This window comes from Pagrus pagrus (assembly GCF_965226575.1).
Source record: "Pagrus pagrus genome assembly, chromosome: 10".
NCBI classification, from domain to species: Eukaryota; Metazoa; Chordata; class Actinopteri; order Spariformes; family Sparidae; genus Pagrus; species Pagrus pagrus.
This window is the reverse complement of record NC_140194.1, coordinates 22,914,974-22,940,835: the sequence shown is the minus strand read 5'-3', so window position 1 is coordinate 22,940,835 and position 25,862 is coordinate 22,914,974. Positions and strand designations below refer to the sequence as shown.

Here is a 25,862-nt window from a genome sequence, read left to right as displayed (position 1 = left end):
CAAATGCAATTTAAATTTAAACAATAAAATACACCAATAACAATAATATAACATTAGATAATATAATATAATATAAGTGCGACTGTAAACCTGGCCTTAGTAACTCTATACATACATTATTCTACCAAGTACCAAGTACAGACCCAATACTCTCCAAAGACTGATGAATTCTGACAGGCCGGCAGTCACCATGTTTTCATTGCCTTTCCTCGTTGCTCTCACATAGTGCCATTTGCAACTACAGTTACAGCCAGTGTTCAAAGCAAGGGAAGGAGGGAAGGGAACAAAGGGAGAGGTTTGGGACGGGTTCCATTAAATTTCCCTCAGAGACACCATTACAACTCGACTATTATCAACTTCCTGTGCTGAGCTCCCTCCCTCACACCCTCTGTCTGTCCTGCATGGCCTCTCAGCCTGCTCTGTTTACAGCAGCCCTCACTATTTTACCTCTCTCTCTTTTCCTTCACTCCTTCTTTTTCACTGCATACTGTGACTCGCTCCTCTTCCTCCCTCATTGCTTCTCTGCATGTTTGGACACCCTCCTCCTATGTTCTGACGTGAGTGTGTTTGTAAGTGACGTACTTAGTGTAGTAGTCAGACACTCAAGGCTCTGACAAGAGAACTGGATGGCTGAGGACTTTTAAGGTACGTTCAAACTATATCCAGCAAAGAAATGTGGGGCTTTGGGCTGTTTGTAACATCATGACTGAATTTGAGACACTTTGTTAACTTTATATTAAATAGACAGAAGGTCTTGTTTCTATTTTTGAAATGACAAACGTGATGTTTTGAATTTCTATTTGCTTTCTGCTGAAGTCGATGACACATACTGTAGCTGTTGTTAGATTCAGCTGGGTGGTTGTTGCTGTTGCTGAGTGTTGTCCTGCAGAGGCTGCTGTTTGTGAGTTTTACACACTGATTGAGACCGTTGAGGCTGAAAAGGGACGGGGGACCTTGGATCCACTTCAGCAGCATTTTAAGCTCCTACATTGTTTCAACAGCAGATGTCTCACATGTTGCACACAGTCACTCCCGCCAGCCCTCCCTCCCTTATTTTCTTTCTTCTTTTGTTTCTTACTTTCCTCCAACTCTCCCCCTCCCTTATTCACTCCTGCTTCCCTTCCCCATGCTGTCCCAATTTTTCTCTCCAGGTTCAGTTTTTTTATGTACTGTTGGGATAATCATGCAGTTTAATATGAGTGTTGTCTATTAATATATATTTATTTTTCTGTTTTGAGTCCCTGAAGCAATATTTCAACTTAAGTGAAATATTTATTATAATAGCAAAACAGCACTCTAATCCCCTAAGGGATTAATGCTATGTCTTTAATAATCTCAGGCTCATTGATTGAGATTTTTATAGTTTTAATATAAAGTACATGCATGTTTTGTTAAGGAGCAGATTGGTTGTCGAGTGTTTGTCCCCACACATGGCGTGTTTCCTGCTGCACACTTGTTGACACTTGTTCATCGCAATTTATGGTAAACAACGCGCTCTGTTTGTAATCACACCTCAGAGTATCTTCCGGAAATATCTAGACGGAAAAGAAAAAAACTGGAGGAAGATTTACGGCAGTGTTTCTGCGTTGCAGCTGTGCTTCATGACCACAATCCCATGTCCAGATATGAATCTTTTCATATCCAGATAATGATACATGTCGTGATATGTAATATCGGTATTATATAATATCCCAAAGGATACTAACAGACAACACCCACCCCAGCCACAGTCTGTTCACCCTGCTGCCATCTGGCAAAAGGTACAGAAGTATCTTCAGAAGTGTTTATTTTCTTTTGTGAAGCACTTTGTAACTCTGTTAAGAAAAGTGTTATATAAATAAAGTTTATTTCTATGATTATCAACTTCCATATCACCAGACCACAGAGCAGCTTCTCTCCTCAGGTTGAGACTCCTAAACTGATCTTGAACAGTTACTTATTCATCTCATTTCATTCATTCAGTCACATTTATTCACTGACCTCCATGTTTTTTTGCCATGCCATCATGCTAATTTCATACCTGCGTTGTCCACATGACAAAAGATATATCCATAAGGAATATAAACAAGCAACATATGAAACAATAGATGTTTTTCTATAGTACATGATAAACAGTATATTGTCATATCGCACAGCCACAGTGTTTCTATGGTAAGCTGTGTTTTTATCATTTAGTTTTCCATGTTATGCTTTTATTAGAATAATGGCAGAACATGGGGGGCAGAGATATGGGGAAAGCAAGAAAGGTCCACAGCTGAACTCACATTGTGGATGTTGCTGGCCATTGGTTGTCCTAAACACCAAGTCCACCAGGGCATCGTGTCCAGTTTTAAATTTTAAGTTCCACAATTTAAAAAAAGAAAAAAATTTAAGATCTGGATTATAACACTTAATAAAACCTCAGGGGTTATTGTTGGAAGCATTATGAAAGTGCTTTTGGCAAACTCAACATCAGCATTTCTTTCTAGAAACACATCCCAGTCCCGATGGATCCTCTTTGTCAAAATTTTCCAATGGGACTGTTTCCTCAGTGTAAAGTAGGCCCAGTGAAAACTGATCATGTGTCCTGTGATTTTGATAGCAGATGAACAAAAGCTTGGCAGATTGTCAAGGCAGCTAATATGTAAGGTTGACTGCTCCCTCTTATCCTCATCCTGTCCACCTTCTCCCACTTCCTTCTCCTCCCTGCTGACCTAGAGGAACAGCATCAAAGAAGACCGTGCTCCGCAATTAGTCTGCACCCTGTGGGCTTCTCTCCAGGGGTGAAACACACACACACTCACAGAGATACACGTGTAAACACAGGAAGCATCATAAGTGTATTATTGGCAGGAAGTTGTGATACCCTGTGACTGCTGCTCATTACTGCTGACCCAGAGACGTTAGCGTGTCTTCAGATGATGTTCTGAGTCGATGAAATTTGGAGTTTTTCCAAAGTTAGCCGACAAGCATGTGTGTTTGTCCGTTGGAGACAGGAACAAGGACAGTAGTGCATCTTTAAACAGAAACCAGCAGGTTGATATGTTTTTTTCACATTAACATTGAGGGTCATGAAAGTGGGACAGATTTAAGTCATACACACGGTGGCTTTTATTTGCAGCTTACTTTAATTTGGCTAGCACTCAAAGCTGTAGTCTCTCTGTTTTCTTAGCCGGCTTCAGAGGCTAGCGTAACAAGCTGCTAACACAGCATCGTCACATTATCACCTTTTAAATTTCACATAGCGAAAATGCAAGCAAACAGTTGTTTAATTAGACAGCCAGCAGACACAGAGCAACATAAGCTTGTATTTAGAGTCGAGCTTCAGACTAAGTCCAGTTTTTTGCTGTTTTGGTCTCCACCAACTCATGAGAGAAATATCTGGCCATTAGCTGCTAAATGATCCACTTTTACCATTTGCCTTTAAACTCGTCACTACCTTTGTCTGATGTTGATACATATCAAGTCTGAATATTTGAAACGGTTTTAATACTTGTTGTTGAAATATCAATACACCAGTACTGGCTGTGTTTTTCACTCTTCTTTCCGACAGCAAGTTGTAGTGCCACTGCCACTGTAGTGCCCACATAGTCCCACCTCCTCCAGAAGTGAATGAAGACGCTAATGTTCTTGACTCACAGTACACAAGCCTTGTTATATTTAACAAACATGTCAATTTTTACACATGGTAAAAACATGGTTAAGAATATCGATCTTTTTTAAGTTAGAGGTCGACCGATATGGCTTTTTCAAGGCCGATGCCGATTATTAGAAGTCAAGGAGACTGAAAACCGACATTTGGGGCTGATATTCATTTGCAGTAACAATAAAAATCTTTGTGTCAAAATTTCGAACAACCAGTGATGGAAGAACAGTTTAGTCGTACTGTACTGTAAGTACTGTTCTTAAGTACAATTATCAGGTACTTTACGCGGCTAGTGATTGGGAAGTCGCTGGTTCCAATCCCTGGCTCCCCCAGCTGCATGTCGAAGTGTCGTTGAGCAAAATACTGAACCCCAAATTGCTCCTGATGAGCAGTTGACACCTTGCATGGCAGCCTCTGCCATCAGTGTATGAATGTAAAGCACTTTGAGCGGTCAGTAGACTGGAAAAGCGCTATAGAAATGCAAGTCCATTTACCATTTAGTTACTAGTGACTTTGCAGATTCAGATTATTCAGTGTTTATAGGCTATCAATTGTGACGTGTTACAAAGATACCGATAATGGGAAAAATGCTGAATAATGGCCCAATAATCGGTCTAATCCCCTCTTTTTGTATTGAAGTTAGAAATTCCAGAGTTGAAAACAAAACTGATGACAGCAGCAAGTGTAAACCAAAACAGTAGTAACAGAAACTAAAACCAAAGAGAATGAGCTGCAAAGTAGCTCAAAAGTTCAGTAGAACCGAGGGGAGCTGTAGAGTTGGATGATGGTTGTTTGTACAGGAAGGTCATCAGTCTGACTAATTTCGAATTGCACACCAGTTACAGTCGACTGATCAATTGTTGATATAAAAAGCTGCAGCTTTAAAAACATAAGAGAACAACTTTAAACCTAAATCTAAACAATTGATTAGTGATTAGTGATTTAAAAGGCCTCGACAAGCACTACATGTCATGTGACCTAATTACATGTTATTTTACCTATCAACAGCAATCCTTATTGTCCTTCATACTGAAGAACGGACACACCCAGCTCTGTACAGAACATACATTACACATGTGCAGTCGATCTACTTGTATGTAGGCTGCATTCCTTGAGCTCATACATTTTGGCCAGCGTAGATGTGCCGCCCTAAACTAAATCCTGTTGAGCCGACACAACACAGAATACTCTTCTCACGTTCAAACTAACAAACACAGACTGCAGACTCATTTTGAATTTGAAGCACATAATCTAAAGAGTAGTTTAAATATTTATCCTTGAGTTTGTGTGTGTGTGTGTGTGTGTGTGTGTGTGTGTGTGTGTGTGTGTGTGTGTGTGTGTGTGTGTGTGTGTGTGTGTGTGTGTGTGTGTGTGTGTGTGTGTGTGTGTGTGTGTGTGTAAATGAACCTGTCATACAGACAAATGGCTGACATTGTTACGGTGAGCGGTTTTGTAAAAATACACAGGAAATGGAAACCTGAGCTAATGGCTCTAAACATGAAGATGATAAGCCACAGAAAGACAGACGGATGGGGTGAGAGAGGGAGAGAGGAAGGGAGAGAGAGTCTCTCACCCGTGCACACAGTGTTTTGAAGTCTGCCGGCGCTCTCACTGTAACTTAATTAAAAAAAGAACACAAGCGAAGGGAGAGATCTGGCATGGTTCGTGTTTGTGCTGACATTACAGCCTGTTGCTGCTTTGTTCGCGTGTCTGACATCAGATGCTGCTGGTTTAGTGCGTGTGTGTGTGTGTGTGTGTGTGTGTTAGTGTGTTAGAGAGAGAGAGAGAGAGAGAGAACATGGGCCAACACTCAGACACAAACAGATGACAGAGAAAGAAGAAAAACGACAAACCCTCCCACCTTCCCCCTCCTTTCTGGGCTCGGCCATTTGGCTGTCAGACGGACCTCAGCAGGGACAGAGAGGAAAAGAGGGGGAGCGACTGAGAAGAAAAGAAAGGAAGAAATAAGAGAGAGGGTGTTTGGGAAAGAGGAGTGAGAAGAGGTAAAAGAGGAGAAGAGAAGAAGAAGAACTCCAGCCCAGGACGGGGGAAAGAGAAGAGGCAGCGAGAGTCCGATGAAAGAAGGAGAAGTGAGGAAACATAAAGTGAGGAGAAAGTAGGGAAGAGAGAGAGAAAAAGGAGTGGTACTAAAGAAAGAAAGGAAGGAAAGAAGTACTAGAGGAGGAGGGGGACGGAACAGGGGGGGAGTTGTCCCACTCAGAAGGCAGAGATCGTAAAACGCCCTCCTCCTCCACAGCTGTGAACATCGCAGTCACACATTCACACACACACAAACACACATTCACACACTCTTACATGACAGCGCTCACATGCTGCAGCAGTCTGCACACTCAAGAATCCATTCTTGCTTTGTCTGGTCTGTGGGCCGCGCTCACACACACACAGTCTGATAGAGGGGGACAGAAACACAGCGATGGGCTGGCAGCATGGAGACTCCCATTGACTTCTACAGGCACTTCTCCTGGCTCAAAAAGGTGAGCGCTGAACTTTGATTTCACTTCTTCGTGTCTTTCCTTGTATCACATTCCTTCTGTTGAATTGATGCCTTGAAGGAGTTTCCAGTGTTTTCTTTAGAGTGGAGTGAAGAGCCATATTTATAGGAAAGAGGGGAAGCTCCTCCGTCCTTGTCAGATAATTATCACTGCAGCTCAGATGCATGTTATTGTCCTGTTCTTATTGTGTTATTTCCCGGCGACAGACTGTTTTCTGATGTAATTTCCTTTAGCTCAAGAGCTGGGCTGCATCTCAACTTGTTGCAGTGTTGATAGGGCGTATGTGTGTGTGGAGGCATGCATCACAAGGACTGTGTTATCAGATTAAGAGCATTATCCATCAGCTGATTGTTGTTGACAAAGCAGCGTCTGATACCGCTGGATTCAATCAGAGAGAGACTTTGCCACCGGAGATCCGTGCTGTTGTTCAGACATGAAGTTTCAGGAATAACAGTGTTGAGTTTAGGCTGTTTTTGTTTTGTCTCGGAGTCATATAAGCGGATTATTGTAGATATTAATCAGTGCCCTCCCAAGTCTGCGTCTTTCCATTAGATGTCTTTATATTTGAGCTCCAGACAATGCTATTTTTTTACTGTGGCCTCAAGCTGACCTACACAGACCATTCATTCGATACAACACTTTGAATGACGGCTTTAACCACACAGGAAAATGTGAAAAAACATTTGTCTTGATTTTGTTTCTAAATTGGCTCCACATCTGCTCATACTGCCCTGATCCTTCTCTGTGTGACTGAGTGCAAAAAGCTCATCAACAGTTGTGCAAATGTGTTACAATTACTGCAGGTGGCACTCTTTGTCTCTTTAGTGCGGCTTTTTCAGTTGGTAACACACAATAGCAAAATGTACATCCATATTTCAGACCCTGTTACATCTTGCCTCAGCCATTTCATGCTGTTTTCTGGGTGCTTTTCCCGCTGCTGATCTCTGTTTCTCTGATATCTAATCAATCGAGCCTGCAGAGCAGATATCCTGCTTCTTCCAGGACATTCAACTCTATTTCTGATTCAATATACTGACACAGCAGATACAAAGATAGGGGAAAGTTGATTCTGAAGTCTTTCAAGGCAGGGATCTGTTTTCAATGAATGGACTTAACTTTTTTTCTGACTTGCAGTTTATCTGTGAAAGAGACTGAATGTTTTTTGGGGACCACTTCTTCAAATCGCCACAGATACACAGTGACACTTCAAATGAAGTGTGTCTACAAACTTCTGTTCATCATTAATCTGTGAGATGTGTTTTGTCATGTGATACTTTAGAAACTAAAGTTCAAGTTAGGTTCTTGTGCTGAATTGTTGCTTCTGTTCCTGTTAGTATGAAAGTTATCATGCGCTGTAGGGCTGGGCGATTTGCATAAAATCAATGTGAATGATATCACAGCAAAGCGAATGTACGCCAAGTGACATCAAAGACGGGGTGTTTACTGCAATGAATTATGTTTTTTCCTTCGGTATTTCAAGTTTGTCTGATGGGATCTTTGAAAGACTGCACGGACTGTATCACAAAAAAAGAAATACTATTAGAAATTTGCCAACAGAGTCCAATCTGCAACAAATTCAAATCCAGACACACCAAACCTGTTCTTTATCTCTTCAGGGAAATTAGATAGTTACAGCTAGTTAGCGAGTGTGAGTGCAGTGGTTTCACCTTTACTTCCTGTTGAAGAGAAAGCTCAGTTCAGATGCCACCAACCGCCAACTGCCATAAGTTATTTATCTGTTTATCACTGCATGTAGCATGAGTAAACATTTTTAGAGCACGCTTAAGACTATGAAGAAAACTATTTTTCAGTCTAAACTAACATCTGCAGATACAGTCAGTTCATCCTGAATGCCACCAACTCACCTTCAAATTCACTTTCCACACTCCCTGTTGATAGTCAAGCTGTGCAGACATAAAATTGAATTGGACCAGCTTCTAAATTAGATTTGGAGACACAGTGGTGTGACTCGAGAGACTGCCTAAGCTAATGTGTTACACACGCTCCAGGAGCAAATCAGCACTCACCACTCATTTTAAGAGCAGCAAGGAATTCAAGAAAATGTTTCACCAGTGTTTTTACTCCAAATGGGAAACTTAGGATTAAGGTGAGGAGAAAATGTATGACTGTCAGAGCAGCAACGATTAGTCGATTGATTGATAGGTCGGTCGAAAAACGATGGCTAACTATTTTGATAGTCGATTGAATGAATGATACAACAATAACGCAGATAAAACATAAAACACTGCAGAGAAGTCTCTACAGGCATTACAAACACAGTAAACCCAAAGGGGGTTTCCATTGTGGTTCTCTTCTATAACACATAACACTCCACAGTAACACATAACACATTGAAACAGAAATAGCAGACGGCAGGATAGCTAAGTCTCTATGTGCTTGTTGTTTTTTTTCATAAGAACATAAAGTTAAAATTGAACTACATTGTCCTCTGTAACCATTCCTTCTGCTGATTATTTTCTTGATTAATCGATTAGTTGTTCCATACAATGTCAGAAAATGGTGAAAAAAGTCGATCAGTTTTTCTCAAAGCCCAAGATGACATCCTAAAATGTCTTTTTTTGTCCACAACCCAAAGATATTCAATTTGCTGTCAAACAGTAATAAAGAAACCAGAGAATATTCACATTTATGAAGCTGAAATTCCTCACATCAATTAATGGATTATCAGAATAGTAGGTTAAAGTAAAACTAAAGACAGGCTATGAGGCAGTGCTTTGTGTTAACATGTAGCTGCTTCTGTGAATCATTAAAAGTAGCTGCCGTCCTGCATGTTGTCATGCATTCATAGCCAGTGGGATCATATGTACTGTATGTCATCAGGCGTCCCACCCACTCCACTGGCCAGAGCTGTTGGTGTACAAACTCAGAGCACGGCCCAGCTTTCATAAGGCATACTGTACAGAGCATGCAGTTATATACTGTACCTTCATCTACTGCCACGTCTTCTACATACAACCTTTAATATTTGCTCTGCTGCAGGAGAGTGTACCTGCACATGTTGTTAAAGCTTGATTGTATTTCCACCAGTGTCGGGAGACATAGCTTCAAAGTGATGATATGAGGAACCTAACTCTGCCCACAGTCCACCAGGCGACGACAGACAGATTGACCTAGACTGGCCTGGTTGTCTTTATCAGCCCCGTCAAGTGCTGCGTCACTTCCCCAAAATGGCCCTGCTTCTCTGCAGTCTGATGGGAATATCTATGATTACAGCATATTACACATACTTCCTGACTGCTCCCACTGGCGTGACGAACGAACAGTAATACTGCAGCAGAACTGCAGACATTCAGCCCCGAGCTCTTCCCACACTGCAGTTTTTGGTGCCTTTGGTGACAGCTCATCCAAACACAGTCTTTTGATCTCACACTTTCTTTCAGTCCTATCCCATCTGCTTCCTCGTCTCACTGTTTAGTTTACAGTATGTTGATAGGTTTAATGTGACCATATGATCAGCGTCAGGTGGCCCAGTCTGTATACATCCTGTGAACCCACTGACCTCAGCTGCAGACAGATCCTCAAGGATTACACGCAGATTTTAGGGTCAATTGTCTGTGTTCTTAGACAGTCACATATCTTTGGTTAACACTGTTGGCGGTCTTGTACTTAAAGCTTTTTCTACAGTCATTGTTCTGTATGCAGCATCAGATAAGAGTTTCAGCTAAAAGCCTAAAATGCAGCTGTTTACATTCTCCTCTTTAAAACTGGGTCATCGTCATGTCACGATAGCAGGAAGGGCCTCTTACAAGCAGCTACATCTGCGCTGACCACTTACAGTATTTTTTTTATCCTTTACTGGGCTGTCAAACTATTTTAAGCGGTGTGTTTTGGCTGCAGTTAGACAGCTGTGCAATGGACTGTTGATGCAAATGAATGTATACATCAAATTCAAGGATTGATAATATAAACATTCATTGTTGGGGTGATTGCCAGCTGCCATTCCTGAAATCCTACCACCAATACTTTTGGCCAGTTGTTGTCAACAGGAGCAACCTGTAAACAAAACACTGACATCATCACCTATAAAGTCGTTATAGATAAATTTTTGGCAAACAGTTGCTCAATTAATCACCCAGCAGACACAGAGCAACATTAATCTTCTCATCTAGAGTTACAATGTTGAAAGGGAGGATAAAACTTAGGCTCACTCAATTCTATTTAATCTGTGTAAACACAGAAGTTTACACCACAAGGAGATGTGTGGTAGTGACTCTGGTGAGTCAAATAGCCAGGGGCATCTGCACCTTTGAATAAAAAAATCAATATTTTTCACCAGCGTATAAATAATCATATCACAAGAGGAAGTGATATGATATATTAAGGTACTGATATTTTGTCTGACCTCTAATGTACGCTCTTTTTTCAGTTCTGTTTTGGTCGCCACCAACTCCAGAGGGACATATCTGTCTCTTTATCTGCTCCACTATGTTCACCAGCCAGTCTCTAACTGTGTCTGTGCTGTTTGGTGCTGTGTAGTGGGTTAATCAGAGCTTTTGTGCCGAAAGCAGCTGCCTGCTGCTGGAAACGAGGTTGGTGAGAACAAAAGAGAGAACCAGATTTAAGTTGTGGGCCGTAAAACCAGCGAGCTAAAACGCTCAGTAGGACTGAGAGGAACTGCAGAGTTGGGTGACGATTCTCAGTGGGTTTGTCAAAATGTGCGACAGTTTTCATAATAAAAACTCATTTGATCTGCTGTTAGTAGGAAAATATTGATTAATGCAGCTTTAACCAAAATACTGGTATATTCTGGTGCAAAAATGCACATTTTCATATGCATATTGTATTGTATTTGTTTTCTTCCTCTTGATTACTCGTTTAATTCTATAGTCCTACTCTTTTCTACCTTTTATTGGGCTGTTTGTCTACCAGATGTTTGTCTACTGAGGCTTTTTTTTGTTCCAAGTCAGCTCTAAAACTAACGTGTTGGGGAAAACCCCTTGTAATACTCTTTTAATGTGGTAGCACCAGCACACATTTTTTTACGGCAGCTACCACCAAGGGGCAGTTGAACCCTTCCTCCGCTCTGACGCTGAGAGAAGCAGAAAACATCATCTTATCATGTCCAGGCTTTATAGCTGGATAATAATGTTTTCCTCCTTCTCAGTTTCTCTGTTAACAGCAGCAGCAGGCTGAGGAGTCACCGAGTCAGCAGCCCTGGACATAGACACTCAAAGACAGGATAATCTGACTCTTCGGGTAGAAAAATGGAAACTGTACTGGCTACATCATTTAAAATAGTTCTGCTTGATTTTCACTTTTACTTCATGACTTGCAGAACACATAATTCCACCATAACCTTAATAGCTGGGGACCACAAAACTGGCATAAGAGCCTCTGACCGAAAGATCTCTTTCACAGTCTTTGAGTAAATACATATTACCAAGCATTTCTATTTCTAGAAAGAGCCTGACACAGCTTTTTCTCCCACTCAGCTGTGAGGTTGCTTAAAAAATAACCATATCTGTTTATTTCAGACATGTTTTGTGCCTCAGAGTGGTCAGAAATGGGAACGATGGGGTCCTGTGAAAATCACAACACAAGCGTCAGAAAAAGAAGTGCTACTTGTAGATAAATAAAGATTAGTCAGTAGAAACTCTTCATGTGCCTTGTGAAAAAATCTGAATTTGAACAGCAACAGCCCTGTCAGCTCTTTGTGCAGGAGTCAGTCAGCCAGCAGTTTATCTCAGACCAGTCCTGTACATGAAGCAGGCTTCAGTGGAGCAACACAGCAGTAATGCACTGCATAAAACTCTCACAGCTCCCTCTAACAGCCACAGGCAAGAAATGTTTAAAGAAAAGGAAGGAGGTATCTTTCAGTGGTTGTCTGAAGCTCCAGATAGCACATACAAATTCAAATTGAGCTAACTCTGTCATCCACGTATGGAGGACGAGGAGGAAATGGGGATACTCAGTGTTTCTTACCTCCTTTTTGTTTTTTCTGTGTCTTTATCCAGGTGAACCTGTGTTCTCCAGCCAACAATGAAACATACCAAGAACGACTGCTCCGCCTAGAGGGAGACAAGGAGTCTCTGGTGCTACAGGTAAGAAGTGTGTGTGTTGGCACGTGCATGTGTGCGCACCCCCCGTCTCATCAATTTCAGATCCATAGTCAGGTGGCCTTCGTAGTCATGGTAACAAAAACTTCATGTTCACAGCTAGTTTCACTGAGCTTTCTTCTTTACAACAGAAAAGTTTTTATTCACAAATCATCCTCGCTGCCACATAGTCTAAAAATGTGTACCGTGAAGTCACAGAAGTCCTTGGTTCGATTCAAGCCAGGAATTCCTTTCAGTCCCTCCTGACATCTCTCAAATAAAGACAACAAATCCCTAAGACGTAACTTTCTGCATCTGTCATTAGAATTGTACTTATAATTTGGTTGTGTTTATTTTGACATAATTATTAGTGTAAATGAGCCCGAACCTTGTCTGGAAGGATCCGGTTCCACACTGGAGAACCAGCTCAGTGTCTTGTCTGTAATCCTACTTTAGATATTTCATGTGATTTCATAACAAAACATGCCCGGACACCTTCAAACCGTCTGAGCGTGTGTTTACTGACGACTCTTACGGCAACTATCAACATCAGGGCTTCAGTGGTGAAGCAGAAGATTATATACCTCTATATTATATGATGTCAACAGGCTCTATCTGCTCTTAGATCACTTCAGTAGCTGGTTCATACAGCTGTGATCTTCTCTGTCTGCCTTTAGATTCTTCCCGCTTAATTGACAGTGTTCAGCCTGCTCCTCAGGCTCTTTCCACCTGTGTGTGTTTGTTTTGTGCTCTGGGTAAGCTCGTGTGAGCGTCAGTTAAAGTGCACCACCCGCCTGGGCTACTCTTGTTCATAAAGTCCATATCTAATTTCTCACCACCACACACACACACACACGCCTGCACGCCTTCTTGTTACACATTCCTCATCTGAGACCCGCTGTGATTGGTTGATATATAAGATGACCGGGGCTTATTTCTCCTGACAGGAGATTTAACTGGCGGTTGACATGTTGCCTCCGTCCAGGTTCTTTGCTCTACTTTCTTTTCACCTGCCTGTCCTTCAGGCGTTGTCTCACGTCAGTGTGTCAGCGTGTTTGCGTACACACTGTGTGTTTCGTAGCTAACTTTCTTGTGGCTCAGTAGAGAACTTTCACCTGTATTGATGTGCGTGTAGCTCAGCAGCGGAGCACAGAAGAGGTAAGAGTTCAAATGATCATATCAAAGGCTTTTCTTTTATTTGCTTTGTGGCGCTACACCCTTCAATAATGGCTTATAGCAGACAGATGCATTAAGTTTGTCAGGAACTTGTCACATACATGTTTTAGATGCTAAACGTAGGAAAGGATTTTAGATGTAACACATTCACACACTTGTTCATTCATTTACTCAGCTGTTCGTGGTTCACCTCGTCATTGACAGGAAGCAAAGGCTGTCAGATCACTCGCTCTCCTCCTCACTTCTTTGTCGTCTTTGTAATCTGGATTTCGATGCATGTTGAGCCAGAAACTTTGCAGGAGATTCTTTATTGCCAGAGCGCTGTGAGACAAGACGTGGCTGCAGGGGAGAATATCTGGGAAGCAGAAGTGACAGAGAATCAGCTGCTGTCAGAGGGATTTGGCATAGTTTAGGAGAACAGGAAATTTTTTTAGTGTGCGTGTGTGTGCGTGTATGATGTTTGGCAGGAGGTAAGTGTGTTGTCAGGGAGATTATTGTAAATGTGCAACACATTCCTGAGTGACAGACTGCTGAGTAAATGTGTGTTGTTTTGGAGTCGAGGTATGCCAGGATGAATGTGTGTTTGTGTGGAGTGAAGGGAGAGAAAGGGACATGTTGATGTCGGTATAGAGGTACATTTGTGTGTGAAGTTTAGTGGGGTTTTTTGTGTGTATGTACGTGACATATGTGTTTATATTACGTTTGTGCGTGTGTTTCCATGTCTCTCTGTTTGCGAATTTGTACATTTCTGTTTGTAGCAACATCATTGTGCGTGTTTTTCTGCGACTGGTCATTTCAGCCCTGTGTCTCAGTATAACAGACACTGAATGTGTCACCCGTCAGGTGAGCGTTCTGACTGACCAAGTGGAGGCGCAGGGAGAGAAGATCAGAGACCTGGAAAGTTCTCTGGAGGAACACCGGCTGAAACTGGCCTCCACAGAGGAGATGCTGCAACAGGTAATGCACACACAACACTGTGAACTGTGTTGACTTGGAAAAAAAATGCATTCTGTCAACAGGCTTGCTGAAGAAAAAGTGTAAAAGATAATTTACAAGCTCTAGTGCTCCTTTTACTCTATTATGTGTTTTTGGAAGACACACTGGCTTCATGTTCCCTGAAGAGGTTTGTATGCATCCTTGAGGTCAAACTAACTTGTTAACTTTGCTTCCTCATGAAGCATTTGTAAAGCCCATATTTTATATAGAGATATTTTGAAAACAGCAGTCTCCCCATTCTTTGTCCTCTCTGGTGCATTGCCGCGTTTCTTGACGTGTAACCACCACCTGTGGAATAGGATGAAAGCATTGGCAGGGCTCTCATTGTATCCTGTCGGCCTTTGAAAAACATCACATTGCTCCATAGCTTTAAAAAGAACAAATCAATTACAGGTGGAAAATGTAAACAGAACAGTTGACCACAATCAGTACCACAATATTTGGATGAACCAGGTTTTGATTAAGCAGAACTAAAACACTGTCCGATTATATTATTCTTGTACGCTGTGTTAAGCCACACTGCATGTTTTTATTGGCCTCAGACTCCACTGACTAATTTGCCGCCACGACATGGTTGCTAACATGGAATGCATGAAACCCCAGGTCGGTTTTGCCCGTTGTAAATCTCAATAAATTTTATTTAAACTGTTAAAGATGTCTGCATTCTCAATACTGTTGACAAAATAAAGAGAAAGGCATTATACTTTCTGCAGTTCTACTATGACTGGAAAGTGAAGGCGAGAAAAGACAAGTCTGGAGCCACAGATGGCAACAACATACCTGTTCTGCAGCAAAGTTCAGTTTTATGTCACTGCGCGGTCTCAGTCATTATACTACTATTAAGTGTGTTTTAGCTGAAAGTGAAATACGGCCGATCAAAATGTCGGACCAGTCGATCCAACTGAAAGTTCGACAGTCAGGTGATTAGTCAAGCGTCGTGATGCTCTTCAAATGGTAACCAATCTGGCAGAAATTCTAAAATAAGTCAGGCTCGAGTTTAGTGTGTTAACCAATCAGGCTCTAGTAATGTAGCTGCTAGTAAGAGTTCAGTTTAATTCAATTTGACTAATCGAGCCAATATTGTAACCACAACTATAGTGCATTCATTAGCAGAATGAATTTGTGACAACTAAATAACAGGCAAACATTAGCATTGTTCTTAAATGAAATGAAACATACGTTCGTATTTGTGTCCAGCCACTGAACTCAAGTGATGGCATCAGCACGCTCGCTTTTGTCAAACAGGATGTGCGCAGAGTAGCCGTGGAATACCGGTGGGAATAGAGTGGGACTGTAAATGAATAAATAAAGGAGTGGCACAGGGTTTCATTCAGAGCGTTCCAGCTTGACTTTATACTGCTGACTTCCTCTGACTCATCACCTGTCAGTTATGTTCCACACAAACCACAGGAACAATAGATTTTACAGGTCAAAGCTCCACATTACACTGTGTTTGTTTTATTGTTACTAGATAAGACCACGTTTACCCTTCAAACAGGCTGAGTTAGAAGGTGACCTTTTGGGATAAAGGACTGTGGACTGTTCTGCTGCCACTGTTGTTTCATACTTTGTCAGATTAAAGCACTGCTATTGGCTTCGCATCAGTGTAGTGAGGCCTAAAATACTCTGTTTTTGGTTCACTGAGTTGTTATTGGCTCAAAAGTAAAATGAGGACAAAGATTTGTCCTGGTCAGAGCAAAGAAATAAAACATTCCTTATTATGATACAGAAGCTTGATACATGAGACAAACTGGAATGAGCAAGAATAACGTTTGGCCAGATGTTATCTGTGAAACCAAAATAACATCTTTAACAGGACACTGCTTGCCAGGTTTGTGTATTTCTGTGCAACTTAATCACAAGCATGTCTGAAAGGATTTCACAGAGAATGATCCTGCTTTCTCACCTGCCTGAACTAACAGCATCTGATGCAACTGCAAGTGCTGTTAAAAACAGATAAGACTTTTGAAAACTTTGAAATCCAAATGCTGGTGGGCGAAAACCTTGTAGTTTCAGAAATAACTCTGAATGAAATGTTTTTGAAAACCAAACCATGTTTTATAGACCTTTTTGAGCCCACAGACGGGCGTTACATCATTAAATTCAAACCTTTAATCCTGATGACAACCACCCCATCAGTCCAACTGAAACATCTCAACAACTATTACACGACACACACTAATGACATCAGCCTCAAATGTACTTTATGTTTGGAGCTACTTAGCAAATGTTAGCATGCTAAAATGCAAAGTAAGATGCTGAACATGGTTAGGCCTGCTGACGGTTGCATTTAGTCCAGAGTGCTGTTGTAGCTAAGTACAGCCTAACAAAGCTGCTAGCAGGATTGTCTCAACGCTGCTTTAGAATACAGGTCACACTTTTGCTTAGTTGCCATTATAAAGTATAACCCGAGACTCTAGTAAAGTTGGGACGTTGTCTAAATAAAAGCAGAATGCAATCATTTGCAAGTGAGCTGTGTTTACTGACAACAGTTTAAGAAGTGTTAAGAAAGTGGTGAACCTCGCCCCATCCTTGCTTGTGAACGACTGAGCCTTTCCAAGGTGCCCTTTTCATACTTAATCATGACACTATCACCTATTACCAAAGAACCTGTTTACCTGTGAAATGTTCCAAACAGGTGTTTTTGGCGCATTTCACAACTTTCACAGTCTTTTGTTGCTCCTGTCCCAACTTGTTTCAAACATGTTGCTGCCATCAAATTGACAGATTACATTCAACATATCAAAATTTACAAAAATTAATGAAGTTGGTGAGGTTAAACACTAAATAAATTGTCTTTGTACTGTCTTCAATTGAATATTTGTCAAAAAAGGATTTACAAATTATCACATTTACTTTAAGCAGCATTCCAACTCAGCGTTGTAGTGTGAAACACTGACTGTCTTCAAGTTGTTCCAACTTTTATACTTGACGTCATTAATGCGGCAATCTCATGAGCTCTGCCAGGCAGGACACAACAAGACCGCAGCTCTGTGTATCAGAGAATCAACCCTCTGTTTAGACTCCTCAGCAGGCTCTTTGTCCTCCTCGTTGTCAAGAGCGAGGATAAAAAGGCCACAGTCCCAAAATAAATACCCCACAAGGGCTGTGACGTTTATCATCTTTATCCAGCTTGCTTTTAAAAATCCACTTATTTATTCTGTCTGCATCGAATAAGAGCAGTTATAGAAAAACACAGCAGGAATCAGAACAGGCTCTTCCCTTTTTTCTAAGGAAGGGAGACCTCTTCTTCTCTGTTTCTGTCAGTTGTGGTTCAAAAACAGAATTTGTACCACGCTGCAGTGAAACTGAATCATTGTTTGCAACGTTTCAAACTACCGGCAGATCTCCACCTGCCATTGCACCTGATCTTCTTTACAGTCCTTCATGACCAGTGACTGTAGGTCCGGACGTATTACTGGATTTAGCTGCACTGATCTGCAGCTGTTGTGTGTTAGTGATCAGTGTTTGTGTCTAACACTGTCCCATCTCACAGTTAATGACTTCAGGTCAAATAGCTAATGTGATACGCGATGTTTGCCGAGAGAGAAGAAGGTGGAGTGTGGAGGAAGATAACGGTCATCATGCTCCCGGGTGTGTTTGTCTGTCTGTTGTTTGCATTGTGTCGCCTTTCTTCATGATTTATCATCTCCCAGATCTGTTCCTCTTAAATCCCCTCAATATATACCTAGAGAGAAAGTTTACGTGATTTAAAAGGTGACAGCATGTCTGCAGCAGGATGTCCTCTGTGTGTGTCACCCTCTGTACTGAGTGTGTGTTTGAGCGAGAGAGAAGAGGAGAAAGAGAGGAAGATTTAACATTATGTGTCAGAGCTGCAGGGCTGCTACTGCTGTGGGAACCACAACTAATCTAATAAGGAATAGTCCTTAGTCAGCACGCACGCACACACACACACACACACACACACACACACACACACACACACACACACACACACACACACACACACACACACACACACAGTACAGTGTTCTCATGCTAGAGGGGATCCACCCACACATGTAGTCATACTGTGACTACATGTCCCACTGTGCCTTTATTTAGACACAGAAATCACTGTATTGAGACATTTCTGTGAGCTTGGTTTACAGTGTTGTGGATAAAAAAAAAAACACCAATTCACACACATATAAAGCTTCAGTCAAGGGTCATTATCTCTCCTGATGTGCACACAGATAAAAGTACTCGACTCATCATAAAACACTAAAAGTCGTCAACATACTTCTCATCCTAGTGAAGTATCTCCAGAATTTCAACAATCCAGCCATTTCAGCTGTGGCCTGTGTGTAAATGTCACACATACTGTACCTTACAATAATCATACCAAACATTTCCAGTTTCCATTGTCAACATGCAGCCATCAGGATGCTCAAAAATTGTGACCATTTTAAGGAGTTGACCAATTCTACAATAACTTTCACTGTTTGTTTGTCACCTGGGTTGAATTTATATCACGGGAGTCACTGATAACCAGTATTGACAATGACCGTGATAATCAAAAAGTAAAATGTTGTGTTTATAATTATATCGTGTAGATAATCCAATGTCTCTTAAATCGTTTCTGTATGTTTATGTTCTCGCTTTGTGATATTAGGTGGCGGTAAAGCGCCTCTACACTGGTTGTCAACCGCCATACAACAGAAAAAGAAGAAGAAAAAGCAGCAGTAACAGTCTGTTAGTGTTATTCATTTGACAAACTTAGACTAAACTAAGTTTTGTGTGAAAGTGCAGATGAATTTGAATGAGAACATTTTTTCCCCAAATGTGTATATATACTGCAATAATTTCGTTTATGTGAATACGTTTGGCCACGATAAAATCATCAAGTGAAAATCTGATATCAAGTCTGCCCTTATTCATACAGTGTATGCAAAGACTGCAGCTGATCCTTTAATGTCAGATGTCGGATGCACCAGTCCCAAATATGTAACTGCTGCAGCATACAGCAATGCTATGTGTACATAAACGGCTACACTAATCATGTTTTTAAAGTAACCGTGGATCAAATGATCATGTGGAACATGAAAGATGTTCAACATAGTGACAAGCTGTCCGCAGCTTCACTGATTCGGTTCGCCTGCATCAGTTGGCCAGTAGCCAGTAGATGAATGTTCGATGTGTAGATGGGTCACTGTTTGTTTGGTAATATTTCAGTTGCATTTCAGCGTTGTGTTTACAGCTTGTTGCCCTTTGTCAACAGACAAGGCACATCCCAGGTAAAGGGAACGGACAACATTCACTTTAATCATTGTTTGTTATTCTTGTCACTTTTGTGGGCCTGACTAAAGCTGGCAGGAAGAGGCAGAGTTTGGAGATCTTCAAACTTGTTGATTTTTTTTTTCTTCTTCAAACGAATGTGGTCACTCATTGTACAGACTGCATTTGTAGCTGCTTGAGATCCCATCCCAGTGCAACCCTGACCACTTCCTCACCTCACCAACACGTGCATTTACATCTCCATTAACATGCGTTTTCTCCTCAACATATCCAGATAGGTGTTGTGCCAGGTGAGACTGGGGTGTCATTTAATACTTTAATATGGAGTCACCAGAAGACTGGTGTCTTTCAAATAGTGGATATTTCATGATAAAATGACATTCTTCAGATATAAAGCACCCTGAGTCCAGATCTGAGTTCTGGGCTATGTAACTGTGTCATGTTTAACACAGTCCAGTTTTGGAGATGAGTGCAGCCTCTTTAAAGAGATCTATAAATGCTGTAGAGAGGATGATAATTTGTCACATGCTGCTCCTCATAATTGAAGGAAGGCAAATGTCAGACAGCTGAGCTGTGGGCCAACACCACACAGTTCTGATAAATTACTTCTAAAGACTGCAGCTTATCCTGCTGTAAGTGACACTGGTGTTAGATTGCAAACTGACGGTCAGCTGCCATAACTAAGCAGATTTTCTGTGTGCTTGTGTGTGTGTGGCTGCTGAGCTGCAGTGATTATGGGGTTTTAACTGTCTGTCTGTGGCTGTGGCATTGACACAATTTGTTTACCACGTAATATTTTCATTTGGACAGTGTGGTGTCTCTCTGTGGGCAAAGACAGTTGTCTGTGATGTGTTTAATGTGGCATACACGGAAAAAGAAAGCAAATAAGTTTAAGCATCAGCACAAGTTAGAAAAAGATGCGTTTGTATGAATATAACATTTTATTTTCATAGATGGCAATGTGTTGGTCGGTTCACCACTTTGGTTGACCTATTGCAACAACTGTTGGATGGTTTGCCACAAGTTTTATTCACAGACATTTATGGAGCCCAGAGAAATTAACGACTTTCATAATCCACTGATTTCTTTTCTAGATTGAACAATCATGAGGTTGATATTATATTTTTTTGAGAAATGTCTCAACATGGATTGATGGATTGCCATTAAATGTGCGGTCCCTTCAGGATGAATTGTAACAACTTCGGTGATCCTTTGACTTTGCATCAGCAGGTAGGTCGTCCATTACTTGGGTTCATGACTGTATACGTACATGCAACGCTAGTGACAGATAAAGTAAACACCAAGTTACTTGTATAATAACAAAATAACACAAAATCATTTTAATAGCGGAGCTCCCATCTGGTTCTATTCAACAACTGGCCCAACAAAATCCAACCCAAACTGAGGCGACTAAATGGCTGAAATGTGTTAATATCAGCTTGTATCAAAGGTCCTTTTTCATTTTTAAATTTAAAAGTACTTGTGTGTTCATTTAATACAATTTCTCATACCATTAGTTTGGATTTTATTTATTTTTTATCATATTTGATAAGCAAGTATTTGTAATTTGTAACAAGATACTTTTGAATGTATTTGTGCCCGTCTCTGATTGGCGGTTAATACATTTTTAAACTAATAAGTTCTTAACGGCAATTAATCAATTAATAATTCATTATTAACATCCCTACTAAACCAACTTGCCAATGATTGTCTCCATTTTTCCTTCATTCGTTCCCATTTAGGGTTTGAATAAGGAACTGTGTAGGCAGGAGGGTAATCTGAAATAGAAAATTGCTGATCTCAGTTGTACTATGTCTGCAAAATCATCTTAAAATTGCATTATTGCACAAGTCTCGTAAGATGTGTAAAGTTACATCCCTCTTAATAAGCCATTTTCCATGAGACCTAGTTTATCGATTTAGTGGGCAAAGTGTTTGCAGGCTCATTTTCTTTTCCTTCCTTATCTCAACAAGAAGGGTGTAAGAAGATGGATGTCAGAGGCTTAAACAAAAATCCAAAGCAACATAAGTTTGAGTTTAGGGAGGAAGTGGGATTAGAAGTAGTTTAGAAGAGGAAGTGAAAGCAACAGACACACTGAGAGTTGGCTAAGAGATGTGTGTTTCCCGCGAGTCAGAGAAAAACACACACTTCTTCATGTTCAGTGGTCACCGTACCCTCGCTTTTAAACACACTTTTTTTCTCTGTCTCATACCAAAGGAGCACAGATGTATTAATAGAGTCCCTAGCTGGCCTGTGTGTGTGTGTGAGTGTGTATATTTAGCTCCATGGGGTCTGGGCCCCCAGCCTCGCCTGCTCTGTTCGTGTGGGAAGAACATTGTACCGAGTGGAGTAGCATGCTGACTTCTCACAGCGTAGATCGCCGATATCTGTGCGTGTGTTGACGTTTTCCATAGGTGTGGTTTGTAAAAGCTGCTCTCGCGTGGTTTTCCACACTTGTAACTTACAGTGTCTGTGTCTGTCTTTCCAGGAGCTGATGAGCAGGACCTCTCTGGAGACTCAGAAGCTGGATCTGATGGACGAGGTGTCGTACCTCAAGCTGAAGTTGGTCGGCATGGAGGAGACAAACGGCAACACACATGCCCAAGATCCTGCGGCGACAGAGCAGAACAAAGCTGAGGTATGGAGAGTCACAAACAATGAATTAACAACCTAAATGCTGCTTGTATTTATGTTACTGTTGGCAGAGATCCCTGCTGTGTTTTTTCTGAATGAAAAGTATACACTACTGTACCATAAAAGTAATGTTGGATAAAATACAACTCCCACTACAACCAAAAATACTTTTCCAAACATTTAAAAATGTCCTCTTGGGGCTATAAAATCAGACTGTTTTATCTATAAACCGTTTCCCACTGAGATGAATGGAAATGTGTTATATCATACTGTGTATAGCACTGTTGTGATATGATGTTACATATGCTTTGAGAGCAGATTCTTTAGCCACGCTAAAGGTGGAGATCTAGGGATGGCAATGCCGCTCTGTTGGTCAGTCCGCCACTTTGGTCCAGACTGAAATATCTACAACAACTACTGGATGGATTGTCATGAAATTTTGTTCATAATTCACTCAGTATGACGTGAATCGACTTTGCCGATCCCTGACTCTAACTTTTTATCTAGTGTCATCATCAGGTTGAAATATTGCTTCATCCAATACTTTGTTTCACCAGCCAGCAGTGCTCTAGTGCTAATTAGTCCATCTTAGCAGGCTGACATGCTAAACATAGATGGTGAATGTAGTAAACATAATACCTGTTAAACATGCTGATGTTAGCATTTATTTTAAAGCGCTGTTACAGTTGACTTATTTTCATATTGCCCACACCTAATGATGCGTTATGTAAGTGTGTGTGTGAGTATGATTTACAGTAATGTGGGTAATAATAGCATGATAAACTGGGTTGAGGTGGGTTTACTCTCTGCTACTTCGTGCAAAGTATCACATGTAAAAGAGTTAAACACATGATTTAGTCTTTGCTCCTGTGTTCATGAGTGGGTACAACAATGCCACCATTACTGTTAGATCTCATTGTTTAGTCTCCACCAAGACCTCATATGGTGCCTGGGATGAAGTTAAACAAGGCATGATAAGACAAGCATACACACACACACACACACATTGATACTCTAAAACTGCTGTATAAGGATGTTTGTCAGTTGTTTGTCTCCTTTCAATGTTTTCACTGTCTCTGAGCCAAAGGGACTAGTAACAACATTCACCACTGGCTGCTGTGGTCACAGCAATCCACCACAAATGCAGCCAAAAAAAATGGTTTCCCAGACACAGAGCCGGCCCCATTAGTGCTTCAGGGGAGAGGGCACAGATCAAGACGACTTTATGGTTCACAAAATATATATAGATCTACTAGATCTCCATTTGAACTTTTTCTCTAACTTTTTTTTTTACTTAAGTCTTACTACAGTGCTGCTATGGTGTTTTAAAGCTGTCACACAATGAAACTGCTCCATGGTGGTCCTTTATTTGTAAACTGCACCAGTCACACTAACATCTCCTGTTTATTTTAAACAATTTATCATTGCTACTGCTTGAGTAAAATGCATCACTTCCTGTGTGGCAGATGACAATTCTCCTAGAAACGAGCTCAAAGATGTTGACTGTCTTGCAAATGTTAGATCTTTTTGCTGAAACGATGGAGAAATATGCATATGTTTACTTGAAAAGTCACAGTTAAGCGACTGTGTGACTCGATGCGTTAGAATACATGAAGTACATTTTTTACTCTGTGTGTGAACTCACCTGTTGGCTGGAGACAGATGGTCCCACTAAAGAGGAGCGTGATTGGTGGAATGTGTGTTTGACGTGAACCAGGTCTGTTCACAGATCTGTCATCGGCCTCAAGGTTGTCGGCTGGTCATTGTTGAGGTGACAGCTTGTTCACACAGGACATGGACTGTGTCAGAAAAGCTGATTCTGTACAGTACCTTAAAAGAATAAAGGTGCACTATGTAAGTTTGGGGAAGAAATGTTAATCAGAAGAGAAAGATCTTCATTTCATTTCACACCTAGACAACCTAAATAAACAAGCTATCTTTGTTTTAATGACTGAATAAACTGAATAAACAAACTGACCTTAAGGGACAACACAAAGTTTTACTTTGTTTACATGTGGCGGACCCTGCCACCTTTCTAGCGTCAAACAGTGTTCTGGGGACCTTATTTTCCTCTGAGAACAGCTTGTTTATTCACTTAAGTGAAAAATACATATTTCTGTGTTTGTATTATTACCTCATTAATATTGTAAATATTAAAGTTCTGAGTTTGAATTTCTTCTCCAAAACTAAATAAGCCCCCTTTTTAAATACAGTAAATCATTAATACATTCTGAATAATAGAATAAAAACTAGAAAATAAGCTGAATTGCGACCAACTATTTTATGTAAAGTTTTCAACTGAGTCCAAAATATGACTGCAATTCTAAATGTGCATTAATAATATCCACCCCAGTTTTCTTCAAATATTTCTGTGAAGCACAAACAAGGACAGTTTTGAACAAAGTATTATAATGAATGCAGTAGAAGCAGCCATAACGCATTCTTCTTCCCTTGTCAAACCTGACTGCTACATTACCCACAATGCAACCTGACCATCGACAGTACAGTTGGAGGTTGGGGTGCGTAATGCTAACATCCGCTCAAAGCTCTAGCCTCTTGGTGAGGAGCTACAGGCGTCAGTTAAGATATTTTCCTTCTAACTGTAGTTACTTTCAAAACTCATTTTGAACAGTGTTGAATGGACCGTCAAACCCAACCACCAAACTAACTGACCAACCAACTCACCAATATCGCCATTTGTTGCCCCCGCAGAGGAGAACACAAGATTCAAGACAATCCAAACAAATAGCTCAAATCTCAGTTCACTGTCAACACAAGTTTAAATCATTTGGTTCTCAGGGCCATCGATAACATCACAAAAACAGAACAAAGCCGAGTTATGTTCTGATTTTGGTTTCACTTGAAACTCCATTGTTGGCTCCGATTTCCAAAACTGCCACTAAAGTTTCCACAGTTGGTGTCTTTCAGGTCTGGTTTTTCCATTCAAGCATTCAACAAGTCCTACAAGTTGGAGGCTTTCCCACAGCCCTTTTCTCTAAGTGAAAAGCATTGAATAACATCCAAAGTCTAATCATTAGATGAGCGGTTGTTCCAACAACATATCGCAGCCAGATCTGTCATCCTGTTAATAAACAGACAAAAAGAGAAAGCATGCCCCCCATCCAACTTCCCTGGCTCAGGTAATAATGTCTGGACGAGATTCAAGCTTCAGTGTTAAGCCTCCTAAACAAGCCAGAACGCATCAAACAGTCTCTCCAGAGAATTTCAATTCAACAACCTGCAGACGGCCTGCCAGACAGACAGCTGACACCACGCTGTAAAGACAGCACTACAGAAAATAGCCATAATAAAAGCCATGTAAACATTTAGAGTAAAGTTGTGCTATATGTCCCTTAAAATAAAATACTGTCATGACTTTAAAAGATATTTTCTCAACCAGCCTCTTACGCTGAGCGATTATTATTTTCAGTCTGAAAAAGTGATGTCACTCACGTCCACCAGGATTTAGGATTCAGCAACACTTGAGTCAAGTCTGATGACAGTTGTGGGATTGTTTGTGGAACATCCAGGTAATCTTATTCCCAGGAAGTTGAACTTTCTGAGCGATTGTCTGGGATGAATGGTGCTCCGCCTCCGAAACCGTGTGTAGATCTTCCTGTATTT

General features: G+C 40.9%; 1 protein-coding gene across 2 annotated transcripts in view; it reads left to right on the top strand.

The window, feature by feature from the left end:
• ppfibp2b (PPFIA binding protein 2b) overlaps positions 1 to 25,862 on the top strand; it is an 83,045-nt gene that overhangs the window by 26,936 nt on the left and 30,247 nt on the right. For both annotated transcript variants that reach the window (XM_084364225.1, XM_084364226.1), the window contains exons 4-6: positions 12,114 to 12,200; positions 14,214 to 14,327; positions 22,093 to 22,242. In XM_084364225.1, the coding sequence (XP_084220351.1) occupies positions 12,114 to 12,200; positions 14,214 to 14,327; positions 22,093 to 22,242 (351 nt within the window). The remainder of the gene's footprint in view (positions 1 to 12,113; positions 12,201 to 14,213; positions 14,328 to 22,092; positions 22,243 to 25,862) is intronic.